Source organism: Phoenix dactylifera, chromosome 9 (genome assembly GCF_009389715.1).
Source record: "Phoenix dactylifera cultivar Barhee BC4 chromosome 9, palm_55x_up_171113_PBpolish2nd_filt_p, whole genome shotgun sequence".
Taxonomy (NCBI): Eukaryota; Viridiplantae; Streptophyta; class Magnoliopsida; order Arecales; family Arecaceae; genus Phoenix; species Phoenix dactylifera.
Genome location: NC_052400.1, coordinates 10,361,789 through 10,378,728, shown reverse-complemented (window position 1 = coordinate 10,378,728; position 16,940 = coordinate 10,361,789). Strand labels below are relative to the sequence as shown.

General features: G+C 40.7%; 2 protein-coding genes and 1 long non-coding RNA gene across 3 annotated transcripts; 1 reads left to right on the top strand and 2 right to left on the bottom strand.

The window, feature by feature from the left end:
* Positions 1-2,607: 2,607 nt before the first annotated feature.
* Positions 2,608-9,744, top strand: LOC103705758 (pentatricopeptide repeat-containing protein At3g29230-like; the record flags this gene model as incomplete). Its single annotated transcript, XM_039130562.1, has 2 exons — positions 2,608-4,668; positions 6,914-9,744. A coding segment is annotated over one exon (1,800 nt), but the record flags the coding sequence as incomplete, so codon positions are not given.
* LOC103705696 (thioredoxin F, chloroplastic-like) lies at positions 9,556-14,203 on the bottom strand. The gene is made up of 3 exons (XM_008789514.4): positions 13,726-14,203; positions 9,979-10,078; positions 9,556-9,899 (listed from the first exon to the last, which is right to left on the bottom strand). Exons 1-3 carry the CDS (start codon positions 14,046-14,048, stop codon positions 9,765-9,767), a joined length of 558 nt encoding a protein of 185 aa, XP_008787736.1. The 5' UTR covers positions 14,049-14,203; the 3' UTR covers positions 9,556-9,764.
* Positions 10,873-13,719, bottom strand: LOC113462632. Its single transcript, XR_003385396.2, has 2 exons — positions 13,353-13,719; positions 10,873-13,237 (listed from the first exon to the last, which is right to left on the bottom strand). It is a non-coding gene; the product is annotated as an uncharacterized LOC113462632 (long non-coding RNA).
* Positions 14,204-16,940: the final 2,737 nt, after the last annotated feature.

The window sequence follows — 16,940 nt, the reverse complement described above, 5'->3', positions numbered from 1 at the left end:
GTTCTGTGAGGAATTTGTGAGATTAATTGAAATTATTGTGAATCGCTTTCGAAGTAAGTAATGAACTGCCTTCTCTAGACTCTTTATTTATATAATATTATTTTTGCATCGAATAAATTGTTAATGAATTTATATGTTATTTATGAATTTTACGAGATGATGCTTTGAATGAAAAATAGATAGGTGAATTGGAATTAATATTTTTCGGATATACTTACTGTTCTTGCATCGTATATGCATATTTAGATTGGATTATGATGTATCTATTATGTTACAAAAGAATTTTGATGTGCATCAGATTTAGAACTCTCAGCATGGCTATGTTCTGGACCCTGCCAATAGGGGGTTATGCATTGGCAACTCTGGCCCCACCACAAGGTATAAGTGTGGTATTCTGGCCCACTCCGCAGGGTATAAGTGCGGTATTCTGGCCCACACCGCAGGGTATAAGTGCGGTTTTGTTTCTGGCCTAGCCACAGGGTACAAGTGTGGTCGTAGCTAAAGGCTGTTGAGATGAATGTGATTTGTTTCGAATCAGATTTACGATTATGTATATGGATATTTGAAAGATACGGATTTCAATGAATTTGTATTTGAAAATGAATTGATTATGTTATTATGCTGACTCATCGTAATTTGTATTCATATTTTATGTTATTATATGAACTGACTAGTTAAGGTGTTTATTACTTACTGGGATGTCTAGCTCATTATACGATTTTTTACTGTTTTTACAGATCTGAAAAATTAGCTCGATCCGGGGTTTTACAATATGAGAGAGCGAATAAAAGAATTATGGCACAAGTTATCTTAGATTAGGTTTTATTTAAATTAATGTTCTATCTTTATTGTTCCGCTGCGTATTTAGAACTGTGAGACTTTATAATTTGTATCAGTCAGTGGAATAAGATTGCATTTATTTTAGTTGAATTATTTTAGTTACATTTTTAAGATTTAGTTAAGATGCCTTGCATGCTCGTGGAGAGAGTTTCCTACGGATGTGCGGCGGTTAGCGCGGACCCTCAGCTCGCGATCTCGGGCCGGGGGCGTGACAACAACAATTCTTATTCTTAATGTGGATCAATTAACAACTATGTCTAAAAATTTTTTACTTTTGACCCCACTCAAGTTTTAGATTCTCGTCAAAGGTGCCAACATATCAAGCTAGCAAAGTCTTCGGCAGTTGGACCAAGTGACCCAAAATTGAAAATTGTAATTTACATTAATAATAGGCTTTCAACTAATGTTGGAAAATAAAAGAAGCTGCTCAGAGCAAGTGAGCTATGAGTTACTGGACTCTAACCAAGGATGCCAATTAAGGGATCATGGAAATTGAATTTGTCAAGAATCATGAGAATATGATTTAGATTTTTTTTTTACTTTTAGGATAAACAATGCTACGAACACAGTAACCCCAGAAGCTTTGATCTGGCAAGTTCCAATGATGGTCTTCGACAAGACGATGGAAGAGAAGAGGAAGAGCAGAGTTTGTTGCAAAAAAACCTTCACTTTCTTTATTTGTTTTTAAATAAAAGTGACTTATAATAAAGTTGGGCAATGGATAGAGATGTGCCATGCATTAGCATTAAAATTTTACGTCTATTTAATATATGCTCAAGTAGAGGAGCTACAGAGGTCTTTATAGCCGAGTGTCATGGCCCACATCACCTGATAAGAGAATGCCACATGGGTTTATAAACTTAATATGATCCTCTACCTAATAGGTTAAGTTTTTTAGGATGCGAGTCAATGGCAGATGGTATCGGAGCCAGGTTCAGTATGCATTACAACCTTATTAGTCATATGGATCCTTCGCCAAGGATATGAGGGTCATATGCGATCTGAGCCATGGATGGGCTTGTCTCTGGCAGAAGAGCCAATCTAAGATGAAGGCGTAATGATAGTGGGTGTGTGATATTATCATAATGGAACATTGGCTAATAAAAGAGTGCCGCATTGGTCGATAAGCATATACCAATCCTCCACTTCGATCAAAAGTACATAACATTGGGCTTGAGAGGATTTGTAGCCACTTCGCTAGTCTTTCAAATGTTGAGCCAGTGTCTGTAAGAGCGGCCCAATATATTTGGAGGTCTAAGGCGAATTTACTAAGAGGAACCTTTTTTCTTTTTTTTTAATCTTTGAAATCATTCCTGTAGTAGGTCGGCCTAAGACGAACTTATTAAGAGAAACTTTTTTTCTTTCTGTTTTGTCTTTGAGGTCTTTCCTGTGGTGGATTTTTTTTGGGCTGGGTTTTAAGCGACCGCCTCAATCGGCTAAGGATTGGGCCGGCCCTGAGTGTCTGCAGCGATGTTGAAAATATCCAAAATACCACTATTATCGAGTTTTCTTGGCTTGACATATTATTGCAACAACTGCCCATGCCTCTTCTCTCTCTCTCTCTCTCTCTCTCTCTCTCGGCTGAGATTAACTTATTCAACCTGTGGACAATTTATACCAACAGCGAAACAGCCCTTAATTATCGATGCCACGAGAAGATCTCAGAAATTTTTAAACTTTATTAAAAAATATTAAAATAAGATAATTAAGGTATATTGATGGAGATAAAAATATAAATAGAGTTGTTCGATATAATTGTCAACGTAAAATGAGAACCAATCTGAGAGTCGGCATGAGCTTGTCTACTGCCACGAACGCGCTCTATATGTGCTGAAATTCCCTAGGAGGCTGAAGCATCATCGCTCTCTCCTGCCGTCGAAGGTGGCGACCACCAACTCCACCCCCGCCGTGGCGTCTCAGAATCCTGCACTGTTGAAGAAGAAGAAAAAAAGCAACAAAATTAACACCAGGAACAGCGACATCATCAGCACCAAACCGGACAAACTCGCTGCTTTACTCACGTCCCTGCCATGCTCCTCCCCCTCCCACCTCGACCAAATCCACGCCCACCTCCTCCGCTCCCCCCTTCCGCCCTCCTCCCTCTTTCCCGCCTTCGACCGTGCCGTCCACGCCGTCTCCAAGACCAAGCCCATCCTCGCCCTCCGTCTCTACCTCCTCATGACCCGCGCCGCCCTCCGCCCTGGCCGCTTCACCCTCCCCTTCCTTCTCAACTCCGCCGCTGCCATCCCCCTTCCCTCCGCTGGCGCCGAGCTCCACTCCCGCGCCCTCCGCTCCGGCCTCCTCTCCTTCCTCCCCGTTGCCAACGCCCTCATCGATATGTACTCCAAGTGCCGCGCCCTCCATCTCGCCCGCCAGGCCTTCGACGAAATGCCCCTCCGCGACGTCGTCTCCCACAACGCCCTCCTCGGTGGCTATGCCCGTCTCGGTGTCGACATGCCTGCCGCGCGCAGGCTATTCGACGAAATGCCCGAGAGAAACGTGATATCATGGAACGCTATGGTCGTTGGGTACGCCAATGCCGGTGATCTCGCCGCTGCGAGAGACGTCTTTGATAAAATGCCCGTCAGGAATGTCGTCTCGTGGACAGTGATGGTGTTGGGATACTGCAAGGTTGGCTCGGTAGACGCTGCTCTGGCCCTATTTGAAGCGATGCCTGAGAGGAACTTGGTCTCGTGGACAGCGATGATTACTGGGTTCTCCCAGTGTGGCCGGGCGCAAGAGGCCCTGGCACTGTTTCATGAGATGGAAAGGGAGGGGCTTGAGCCGGATGCAGCTGCCATGGTTGGTGTCATCTCAGCAGCTGCCCAACTCGGGAGAGCCGAGCTGGCGAACTGGGTTGCATCGTACGTCAATTACAGGAAAATCGAGCGGAATGAGCGTGTCCTCACCGCTCTTGTTGATATGCATGCCAAGTGCGGCAATGTTGATGAGGCCTCCAGCTTATTCGATGAGATCTCCTCTCCAGATGCGTACGCATACACTGCTCTCATTAATGGGTTGGCTTCCCATGGACACGGGAGGAAGGCACTTGAGATCTTTCAAAGAATGCAGGTGGAGGCCATTGAGCCGGATCCCATCACGTTTGTTGGTGTGTTGAGTGCGTGTAGCCATGCAGGGCTTGTTGACGAGGGTTTGTTTTTTTGGGAGAGCATGGTTCGGGACTTTGGTATGGAACGTGGACCTGACCACTATGCTTGTGTGGTTGACATGCTTGGACGGGCAGGGAGGCTTGAAGAAGCTCACGAGATGGTGAAGAGGATGCCGATGGGGCCTCATGCAGGATCTCTGGGAGCGTTGCTTGCAGCCTGCAGGACTTATTCCAATGTTGACATTGCTGAGAATGTTGCAGAGGAGCTCTTTAAGTTAGAACCTGACAACACTGGGAATTATATACTTCTTTCGAGTATATATGCAGCAAGAGAACAATGGGCAGATGCTGCTAGAGTTAGAGCAATAATGAGAGGAAAAAGAATTAGTAAGTTTCCAGGTTATAGTTGGACCGAGGACAAACGGAGGGGCCATATTAAGTTGCAAACAATGAGCTGACAAAGCTTGAAGGCAAGAGGGCTTTACGTTGATGCTGGCTAGTGCTGTCAAGTATATATGAAGCAGGGTAGCTTGCAAAGATAATCCTTACAATTGAATGATCTTACTAAGAGTTTGTAGCAGAGAAGTGGTGCAATCCGTATACAAAGCGATGGGGTGCCTGAAAGCTAGGAGGCCTGACTGTAGACAATATACTGGATTTGGATGTGCTTAGATGGTAGGATGAATTCGTTGTTTCCAGAGCTCAGCAAGAAATAAAAGGTGAGCTAAAGATACTGAAGTGGTATCTGACGTTTCATGTTCTAAAACACTGAAAACCCAGGATATTTTTGGGACATGAAGAAAATGATGTAGTCATGTAAGAAAGATTTATTTGATAACTGATAAATATAGCCATCAACCCTTGTTTCAACTATTTTGTGCATTAAATCCTACTCATTATATGCCGTATTTTCTTGTATTCGTGAATCTGCACAGCTTACTGACCTCCAAAATTACTTTTGTTCACTAGAAAATATTAGTGGCCTTTGACTAGGCTTCTAGTTGCATACATGAATGCAAACTATATATAGTTTTGAGTCACAAGGTCCGCCGTACCGGTACCGGTCAGCGTACTGTTGGCGGCCCGGACCGGTACGAACCGGTCCCGTACCGGTCCGAACCGGTCCCGTACCGGTTCTCCAACAATAAACTACCGGTACCGGATTCTACGCTGATCTGATACCGATCTCAGGCCGGACCGGTACGTATCGGCCTGTACCGGCCGGTACGGACAGGTACGGCAGACCATGGTTTTGACCCTTTTAAAATCTTATGTTTGACATGAAGCTCCAATTAATATTGCAATAGGATCTCAGATTTCGGTCAAGGCCCCCTACATGGCTAGGATGGATGGGGAATTCTTGGAGTTTAATATAGATGATTTTAAGATCAAAAGAAAAGTATTGAATGCTTCTGGTGAAGTATCATCAAACTTTGTTGTTTAGAGGTCAATGATAGGCTTTATAGCAGTTTGTACCAAAATCCACAATCTCGGTAGCTGGTATTGTATCAATACATTATTGGTTCAGTAGGATACATGTTGGTATAGGACACACCCTATACCGAAACAGCCTTCCAACTATTTTTCTCACTTTTTATCTTGGTACGTCTCAGTATGGGTCGGTACGTCTCCTTATGGATCGGTACAAATCTTTACATCTCGGTATAGGATGGTACATACCTCATTACTCCTCGGTAGACCTTGGTATGTCTCGGTACATCTTAGTACGTCTCAGTAGAGATACGGGGCCTATACTGATCCGAACTTGAGTTTCGTTCTAGTACCCACCCAGCATAGTACAGTGCACCCCGTACAGGGCGGTGCGGGGCGATACAATAGTCCATGGTTCATACACTCCTACAGGCTACTTTGATTTAGTTGGTTTGTATTTGTGGATGAGATGCTTTAATTGGTGTTCTTCTTAGATACATGTCTGTCTGTGGGACATTATGATAGGAGTATATGGAACTAATACACATTTTTCATGCTCTTGATTTTTCTTCTACTCCAGATGATCTTTATTTAAATCCATTGGCTTGTACAAGTTAGTACAGAAATTTTACTCCTTTTACTGCAATTCACTGCTAGGCGTCTAGTGTTCATCTTAAGGATCCTGAAGCATCATAATGTAGAGTTGATGGCGTGAGAAAGTTGCTTATTTGCATGAGTCGGGTTATGCAGAACTTAAGAAACATATATGACATAAATGAAATCCATGTAAGTGCATATCATGGATTGAGGTCAAATTACTGCTTAAATATTCCTGCCAGTTATCTATTCTATCATAAACTGAACTGGGGGATTACTTGGAATGCATGCCACATGGATGTGATATTGTATGCTCCATACACCTTCAGATACTTGGGCATGGCTGTGTTTATGGAAGTGTTCCTATCTCTTCTTTTTTCTAGTTTACCCTCTTAATGCATTCAAGTAGTTGAAGGATCTAATTGTACAGCCTGCAGACTTACAATGGATCTATATTAATTGTCAACTCTTTAGACAATTTTGCAGTTTCAATGATGAGAACAAATGAATAGGATAGATAGAGAAGATATATCATATACCTATATCATGTTTGGAATTTGTGGTTTATATTGGTGTAAATCCAATCACCTAGATTTGAGATGAAAAGCAATTCCCTAGTACTGCATCATTTCTATGGCAGCTACGTGATTGAGCAATATGAAGGGCACAACTTTTGATGAGCGAAGGCCCCATCCTTTTGCTGTTTCAGTCCTGCATATATTGTATACTCATGTCCAGCTTTTGCATATTCTGAGAAACCTGGAAAAGTAAAAGAATATAATTTGATATTGCTTACAGTCTTGATATTTTTATGCATATAGGTTGGATCTTTTGATTATGAAGACAAAAAGGTGCTCATGAAAAAAAATGTCAGCCATAATGCATGTATGCTAATGCAATTTCTGTAGCTCTCCTAATACTTATTGTTTTTATCAGATCTCTCATATAAGTTAGAGCAACAAGAACTGTGCTACTCTGGTGCTCCTGCAGGGCTAGGGGTTCTTCACATGGGCCGCCTTCTGCAAGGCAGGTCTCTTGATGGCACCTTGCCTACCTCACAGTGCTCTTGTCGGTGGCAGTTGTTCAGAAGGCGTTTAACAAATCCTTCATAGAATCCTTTGAAATATCAGTATTGAGCTACTCCCCCCTTTCTGATTAAGCACATGCTATTTTCAATATCCAGCATTCAAAGCTCTGAACCTTTTTTAATACCGGCAAATCAAGGTTTGCCGTACCGATCCCGAACCCCGTACCGGTGCCACACTATCATAGTATTAGTACAGTATGGTATGCGGTACGCCTAACATACCGAGTATCGGCATGCCACCGGTACCGATATGGTATGGTACGTTATACTATGTGTGGCAAATTAAGTTAGATTCTGCAGGTTTGCCAGCATAAAGTGTGCCTATGTCTGGGATTGTCAAAATCCTTTTGCAGATAGTGTTGTGGCTGGTGAAGCTGCTGGGATAGCATGGGGTTACTTTTGGCTGGACTGTAAGTGTGATGCTTGCATGTGCCCATGATACAAAATATGATGTTGAATGACATGTAACAATAAATAATCCTTTGGTCATCTATTTAATTTTTGTAATGCTTATTATCTTATAATGGTGTCATTATTTCTTGATGAAGAAAAGAACCCTTACTATTCCTTGTACATAGACCTTAAATATTTATGAAGCTGAAGTGCACCATTTATTGTAATCTTAGTATTAGGTTCAAACTCAGAAGGCCACTGCCTTGTTTTAAAGCTGCACATTTTCCATTGTTATGCATTTGATTACTTGGTCATTTACATTTTCCAGGAGCTGGTTGCTGAGAATTGCATTGACAATTTAGAAGGAGAAGAAGCTGAACTTTAGCAGGTCAGTTTGCCATTGCTGAAGTTTATAGTCGATATCTACATTCTTCGGAAGTAAAATATTATCTTTAACTGATCTTGAACTTGATTTTGCACTAGTCATTTTATTTGCTGAAGATGCGCCCAAGAATTTTGATACGTGCTTCCAGAAGTCTAGCTAGAGTTTTCCAAGGGAGATAGTTTAGATCACATACTTTTTGTTTATCTGTAGTCTGTACCTTTTATTCAACTGGTCATGTCAGTCTGTCACTGAGTTTAAATTTCTTTCATTTATTGCTCTGTTGAATAAGTGGCTCATTAATGTGTGTCACTTATTTATTACTTACTGTATTTCTTAAATAGAGTTCTGCATGAAATCAGAAGAAATGATTGGTATGTTGTAGACTTGCCGATTAATGTTATCCATGACGGTCCATGCTGTTAGTCGTTAGACCCTATGCATGCTCCTATATCATTGACATATGTTTAGTTATTTGCCTACATCATAGACGTACAAGAAATTCTTTCAATGTGCCATAAATATGTAATTTGTGTTGTTTGGATGCTATCTTACATCAGTGACTTGATTTATTGTTTATGAATACAAGGGCATATTCTCTTTATCTATATATTTAAAATTACATTATTATAACTTTCGTTAAAAGGGAAAAAAGACATTATTATAACTTTCATTAAAAGGGAAAAAGAAAGGCATTTCACTAATATTTCCAACATAGCACAGTTGGTTGCTTATGCAAAATTTAGTCGGCTCTTTTTATGACATTGTCCAAACTCCAAAGCTTACTATATTAAAGGAAAAGCCTCTGCTCCACAGAAACAACGAAGAAAAAGATAAAGAACAATGAGCTAAACTAGTAATCTAGAATTATGGAGTCAACGGTTTTGGTGGGAGGGCCAACTTGTGGGCCAATAGGACCAAACATCGGCTAGGATTAGATGCTATAGACCATGATTTGGGAGCTGGAAAATATAGCTAATTTATTAGATGAGAGCTTGGCTATTGAAACCAATGGCCTATCAGAATTTTCATAATGTACACGTACTAATACATGCGCATGCATGTATGTGTGCATGTATCCAATAAGATAAAGTAAATTCTTTAAGGATGTCTAAGCTCAGGCCTTTGTACTAATAATCAGGCCCAAAGCTTGCAAATCCAAGTAACCTGGTTCGGGGCATATCGAACTAAACTGGTGCAAAACTGTGTCAGTTTGCTTGTTCAGTTTGAGACTTGGGCCGAACCAGTCTTAACCGATCCAAACTAGTTTGAACCGGTTTAAATTGAGCAGAACCGCCTAGTTCTTCTTGCTACGACTCGGTTCGAGTCAGTTCTAAGCCCTCCTACAAGTAAAAGGGAGGAGAAGGAATCCTAATGCCTTTTTCCTGACGGGAATGTTTAAGAAATGATGGGAAGGTAAGAAAAATTAGGGAAGAAAAGGGATTTTTTGTATTTTTTGAGCCTCAATCCAAGCCAAGATCGGTGTAATTTCCTCTCTCTTCATTCTTCTTTTTTTTTTATAACTTAAAATAGGCTAAGAAATGGTAAAAGAAGTGAAACAACTTATAGTACTGATGGCTCCCTCCCTTTCAAGAAGATGACTTCTGATGTTAATTGCAAGGTGTGAAAGCATGCAGGGGATCTTTCTGTGATCACTAGAATTGGATATTGTGACAATTCAAAAGACAAACCTTTTCACATCTGATGCCTTGCAGAAGAGAGAAATGATGGTGCATCATATTCTTAATCTGTAGTAAAATGTAAAGTGAACATATTTTAGTACTATTCATATCTGTATCATTAGGAGTAGCATATCCCATTCTTTACAGCCAAGGAACACCATTCCAGATAAATTTTCTAAGTGATTCTTCCGTAGCATACTCAGATTTGATTATCTGGAGGGCCCGATTTCAATATGAAAAATATCAGCTTGACTTTGCTGTCTCAATTGCAGCAACTAAATCATCCAATTTGGCCCCTGTTACTTCCTTTACAACCTTGCTGTCCTTGAGAATCTTGAAGGTCGGGACGACCCTTATACCCAACTCTTTAGCGAGGGGCTGCAAGCAACATAATAAGGATCAAAACCCACCAGTATGATGGAAGATTAACAAATATTGGGGAGGAGTATTGGAATACCCTATTTTCTTGATTGCAGTCAAGCCTCAGAAATACAACATCAAGGTGCTTCTCAGACAATTCTTGAAACTTAGGAGCGATCACCTTACAAGGACCACACCTTCAACAAAATGTTCCCATCAAGACACATACATGCTTGTAAAAAATGTGTTACGAACTCATGCTTGTAAAAATGTATACAATTCTGCTGACTGCTAGGATGAAATTGAACGTACTATTATAGACAAATTAAAGCAAAAATCAAGACATATGCACACAAGGAAAGCAATTACAAAGTGGCAATTAATAATTGATTAGTGTTACATTAAGATTTCCGAATATGAATATAGTCTATGATAGGACAATGTTAGGCATTCAAGATCTATTGAGGCAAGCCTGGATGTAGTCAACATATCACTTGACTGATGTAGATTACCAGAAATGAAGCTAGGATTTCATTACACTGTTATAGAATAAATTGCACCTACAGGCAAATGCAAGTGATTGGTTATCTTATATTCATAAAAGATTGGAAGATGTGAATATTGGTCCACAAGAGGAAATTCTTAAAAATTAAACAGAACCAACATCTAGACGTGTACTGGTCGCTGCACCTCATATCCAAGTCCATGTAACATAGATGATATCTTACTGTTTCCTTCTTAATTTTACTACGAATTCATCTCAACAATATCATCTTCATTATGCTCTTTTTTTTGCACCCGAACTCTTTTTGTATATTGAAAGATTTTGGAACTTGTCATATTATAGGCCTTGTCTTATAAATTCCCAAGTTCCCAAGGCAGCTGCAGATCACAAGACACTTTGAAACTACTCATCTACTTTGTTTACTTTGCTTGGATTCTATCACATGTATTATCTCTTTCTCTACTCTGCTCTTTTTTTGGTATAAAGTCCAAGATAGCAAAACAAATAGTGTTATATCTATAATAGATACATTTACGTATCAGCTCCATGTATCTCAGAGTAGAATTGCTTGTCCCATTGGCTATTGGTGATATTCCACTGTTCTCAAGAATTTTTTTGTCATGGCCCTTTGGCCCCATCAATGCCTTCATCAAAAGATCATCTTATCTCGATTAGTGCTGCTTACTATCCTTAAAATCTTTACAAAAGTTTCAAGTAGTGTAATCCTGATCCCCATCCATAAGCTATCAATAGGACATCACATATATCTCATCCTTGATCCTTCTATCCTTAAACCTAAGCATACAGCATTTGGTAGTCTAATCCTACATGCTGAAGATGCTCTTTAAATCATTATGATGCTTGTTTATTGATTGCAGGGATACAAAATGAATGACGAGTCATAAGATAACAGGCTATATAGTTCTCCATTCCCTATCACCCTCTTCATCAACCATGTTTGTATTAGACCTCATCAGCAACTATCCCTGGAAATCACCTCTTTCATCTGAGGTTTATCTCCAATGACCTTCAGCATCCAATCTTAATAGAATGGAACTTCTACTGCAGTTAATGTATCTGCTTCAGAAACTCGAGTAAAACTCGAATCTGCACCTTCTTCTTGAGCATTTCATTGCTTCAAGTATTTCAAAAATACCCCCTATCCCGTTCCTGCATCTGTACCTGCTCCCAATTCTAGCAACTGAGAATCAAACCATTACAATTTGCCATACACAGTTTAGAAGTCTACTCCAACATTAGCTGTTTAGGGAAGTTGAAACTGGCTCCATTTTCATTTATGGGGCCTACGAAGTACAGATCTCTACCATGAAATCCATCATGTAGAAGATGTATTCACCACACTCGAACTACAAAGAACCATCTATCAACTTCAAAAGTTATGCCCATAGGACAGCAACCAAGAAGTTTATGATTTTCCTTATATCAAGTATGGACCAACCATCAGATTAGCATACATTCAATCTCAAACCAGTACCCTCTATACATATCAATAATTTGTTTCCTTTACGCTATAAGTTGTACTGCATGAACCTGCTTTAAATACTAACTTAGTATACATTGTTACATTGTCAAATGATAATATTGTGCTCACTCGTACTAGATTTTTCTGATTCTATGTCCTATTGAGAATTTTAAAGAGAGTTTGAAATGGATTTCATGCAGAATAATTAACATCACACAACTGAATACATAAGACTCTGAGCAATCACCAAAACGGATAATCTTATGCATAACAAACAAGACTTACCCCATCAAAATGGGTTCACTCTTTAATAATCCATGAAATCTAAGAATAACTTAAGATGGTGTCTCAATATGAAAAGAGAATTTGAGCAATTGTTGTTAAATTCCCAAACAAGGAAACATGGAAACCTCTTGAAGAACTGGCATCAACCATGTCAAGCCCGACAAGCTTTCTTCATCATAAGCCATAGCAACGTGAAAATAAAAGTTAACATAAAGTCTTGTGCAATTCCTCCAAAATTATGTTAAAATTTGTATACCGAATAACAAAATATCCCAGAATAAATAATGCCACCAAGCTACCAATTTCCTTCATGGGCTTGCCGGGCTAAGCACCATGATTCTAGGAGTTCTATGATTCTAGAGCACAAAAGTAAATGTTCTAAAGGTAGAAAAAATGGCTCTATGCATAAGTACATAAGAGGGAACTAAGACACGAACCAATTGAGATTTTGGTGATTGAAGATCTTTTAATGTGATGTAATCGAAAAGTGCATTACAGGGTAGAATTGTCTTTGCAGTTCAAGTTGGGTGGAAGACTGATGAATTCGATTAAATGGTGGTAGAGCTTAGTAGGAGGAATCTTCCATTTAGTGTGGTGAACCTATATCGATATCTCCTCGAAAACTTGTCCCCTCACCTGCTTACGAAGTGTTTTCTTACTAAATTTTTTAAAGAAACCTGCTTCCCCATACCTACACCCAACCTGCTTCAAGTACGGGCTAGAGTGCAAGAAACTAACAGTCCAAATAAATGACAACTGAAAGGCAACGATATTTCAATATTCCTTGCTTGTACTTTGTAAATCAGTTTATTCACTGGCACTTATATCACATTTTGAAGTTCGAGAAGCTTGGTTGACCAATCATAATCTCTATGAAGCCATCAAATGGATGTCTAATGTCGTAGTTGCAAGACCTTCCTTGCTTATTTTGGCATACCAAGGTAGGAATGGACAGAAACATCAGGTGCTAAGAACATCTTAAGATGTTTGAGCCTATGATGAAAAACTAAGAATTTGAATGGACACACTATGATAAGCAATTAAGCAATAAGCAATGGAAGTTGGTGACGCGCCCGTCAGCACCTGCAAAGGTTTAGAAAAAAAATATAAGAAAATAAAAGCATTCTCTTATTCAGAGAAAACCTTTCACTAGGGGATCAATCCAGATGACTATATCAATGTTGGAGAATATACATACCATGGCAATCCATTGAAATACAGGGTCAGGGTGGTAACCGCATCCACTAGAGCGGATAGATCGGTCAAGTGACAGTGAAGACCAAGCAAACAAACACCACTAGATTAGCACGGATTCAAGGATTCAACGATTTGTATCATTTTCTATATGACATGTCCATTTACCTCAAATTAATCATTTATATACTCTTATCTCATCTAACAAAATATCTGATCTTGTACGCATGCAAGTTACCAGTAAAGTACCAAAAAGTAACTCATGGAATCCCCAATTACCAACGAAATTTTTAGCTTTTAGACGAAAAAGCAAACCACAACCACTAAAACCTTTGCAGCAAAAGGATCGAAAAGGGGAACGACAAGGAGGATCCTACCATTGGGTGTACATGTCAAGAACGACGATCTTGGAGCCGGCGGCCTTCACAAGAGGCCAGAAGGTGTCCTTGTTGACATCAGTCACCTGCCCGACGGCCGGCGCCTCCGTCTCCAGGCTCGACGACCTCACCATCAGCGCCCTCCCCCCTCGCCCGGCGGCGGCCTTCGACAACCCCGAGTCGGCCACTCCCGTAGCTCTCCGGCTGGCCCATTTGAAGGCCGGATTGAGACAAAGAGACGAAGACGAAGGAGGAAGAGGAGGAGAAGGAGAAGGAGAGCATCGAGGAGCAGGAGAAGAAGAGAGAGAGATCCGAAGAGCCATCACAGTATCAGAGATCTTCGGGGCTAAAACTATGGAGAAGACTAAAATTACTCCTGATATCGCTTTTGAAGGGAATGTGAAATCCGCGAATGCGTTGGAGCGGATTCTGATGCTGTGGTTCAGAGGAGGGGAGGGTGGTTTGGAAATTTTATGGTGGGTCGTCTGGTGGTGGGCGTTTGGGAGCGGGTTTCGTCCACATAAAAAGGAGAGACGGAAGGGCGGCCTGCTCGGGAATTCCAATCGCAAAGGATTGCTTTCTTTCGATATTTTAGCAAGAGCCTTCCCGTGTGGTGGGCCATTGGAACTTGGGAATTTGGCCGGTTATGCCATGTGGAGAGAAGGGGGGCGCTTGTGGGTTTGGATTTGCGTTTGGGTTTGAATTTTCATCCCAACTCATCCTCATGTTTGCTAAATCATTTTAAAGCCTCTTTGATTGATATAAAAAGTAGATTGAAAAAATGGTAAAATATCTATTCCGGAGGCATCTATCGTCAATGCGCTAAAAAAATTATGGTCAATGCCGCTTTCTCCTAATATCATTGCTTTTTGCATCGCTGGCAATTCAATGGAAGTTTCTAATGGCTAATGACTCATCTAAAAGAGGCTGGTCGAGACCAACAACCGTATGCTCTAAGATACACATCCGGAATTGCATGACTACCACTTTTTCTTCCAATTTTGAACATTATAATGAATTGACACCCTTTTAAGTTGCCATTTTTCTAAAGATATTTGGAATCTTCTAAGCTCTTGGTTGCGATCAAGTTACATTCCAGGTAGCATTTTCAAAAGCTAACTACAGAGGATTTTAAGTTGCAACAATTTAAAGATGTTGATTGTAATGCAGTAGCCCACTATCCTCATTCTATATAAAATCCTGAACTCGGTCATTTCCAGGTGCCCTGGACTAAAATCTGAATCCGGTGCAACGTTAGAATGGCAGTTCTATTTGTGGCAGATCCAAACATGAGCAAATAGAGAGACGGATGCTAAGTTTCTGGCATCCTTAATTGCCACTAGTTTTGCAAGTGGGTTCAGAAATCTTCTAAACTGCTAAACCAGGAACATGGAGCACTAGAAGGGAAACACGATGCCTTCGAGCATGACAGCAAGAACAGATTGATGGAATCATAAGTGACGATCAATTTTAGAACCACCAAGATCATTTTCTACATATTTGTCTAATTCCTACTTGGTACGTTAAATACAACTCTGTAGCAATTTCTGGTTCTTCATAATTAAGAAAAAGACAAAGGACCGATTGAGATTGAAGAGGAAGATGAGGCACAACAGTTTATCAAACTTTTTCTTTTATGTAGGACATTATTAGCACGAACTTAAGATATACATACATGCATGATATATATTTTACTTCAAATGTTTCTCTGCGAAATTGTTGTTTCTTAAAGTAACAAAAAAATGTGACATATCCGGGCATGAAGTATGTAAAGACAAGTGTATGAGCTTCATATATATAGCAAGAAATTGGCAGATTTAGTACATCATAACAGTGAGATGCTTCGCTTTTGTAGCATACAGAATTATTGAGGAATGTAATGTGAAGCAAATCTAAGATGACTAAGATCAATAAAATAATTAAACAAACTATGCTTAAAAGCTATCATCAACCAACTAGTGGAGTATGTCATCAATCGACGGCATGGAGATGTCATCACGGAGTGACCCAAGTAATGCGGCTATCTCCTCAGCCTCCTCCGTCTCCTCACCACTAGCTTGAACATTTTCTTCTCCAAGTGATGCGGCCATATTCTCAGTCTCCTCACCACCAGCTTGCATAATTTCTCTCTCAAGTAATAGGGCCATCTTCTCAATCTCCTCTGTCTCCTCACCACCAGCTTGCATAAAATCTGGAGAGAAGGTAATGATGGAACCCTCTGCATCGATATCCTTCAAGGATCGGTCAAGATTATCTAGCCTAGACACATGGCTTGGACCTTCTTCTATCATCTCCACATGCACGGGAACGGTTGGGCCAGACTGCGGCAAGGTGCCATCGGCGAGCTGATGTATTTGGAAGAAGTCAACGGCAATGTCCTGGCTTGGAATTGATGGCTCCTCACCAGCATATTGTGTAGAGAAATAGCTATCAATGGGCATGCCCGACACATCGACAAGCGGTGGTAGAAAATTGTTTGGCAGCTGAAGAATTTGACGATGACCGGCAATATCCTGGCTGGGGTGCATGAAAGATAAATTAAGAGTTTGTGGATCTTCCATCCTTCTCCTTTTTGCTTCCGGCTCCGGTGGAGCGTTGTTTACTAGTTGTATTTCAGGTAGATCTTCATGTGTCACATAAATCTTGCGAGCTTTCGGTGTCAAATAAATCTTACAGATGACCCAATCATCGAGCTGCAATTAAAAAAAAGAGTAGAGGAGATATAGTGTGAAAAGAAAAAAATCTACGTCCAATATCAAGAAATCAGAAACAACAGGTACAGGGGTTGTTCTTTAAGGTGATATGTATACCTTATTTGAGCCATTTATCGCGGATGCACCAGCTTTTCTTCGAAGGCTAGGGATGGAGTATTCCTCCATGAGCCAGACAGTCTTCCTCTCTCCACCAGATGGACTTCTTTCCATATAGCAGAAGCTCTGCTTTGAACCGAGGACATTGAGATTGGAATCGAGCACCGTCTTGATGCCTTGGCTGGCCTTCCACCGTCCCGAGCCCGTAGATCTTGATGCCCGGCAGCTGTTGTTGGCACCGGGATGTTTCCGAATCGTGGAGGCGAAGAAGAACCACTCCCAGTCCGGATTTGCCATGCGGTACCGAGCTGCGACCACCCAAGAAAAACCCAGACAAAACCCAAGAAGATGAAACCGTGACAGAACACAGGGCAACAAAAAAACCAAGGAATTAGAAGGAGAAAG

What these genes read in the sequence shown, in the direction of transcription:
- LOC103705696 (XM_008789514.4), bottom strand. Translation starts at nt 14,048, where the DNA reads ATGGCTCTTCGGATCTCTCTCTCTTCTTCTCCTGCTCCTCGATGCTCT. An exon ending in CTTGACATGTACACCCAATG is followed by an intron (nt 10,079 to 13,725) that starts GTAGGATCCTCC and finishes ATTTTGTTGAAG; the next exon opens with GTGTGGTCCTTGTAAGGTGA. An exon ending in ACTGCAATCAAGAAAATAGG is followed by an intron (nt 9,900 to 9,978) that starts GTATTCCAATAC and finishes TGTTGCTTGCAG; the next exon opens with CCCCTCGCTAAAGAGTTGGG.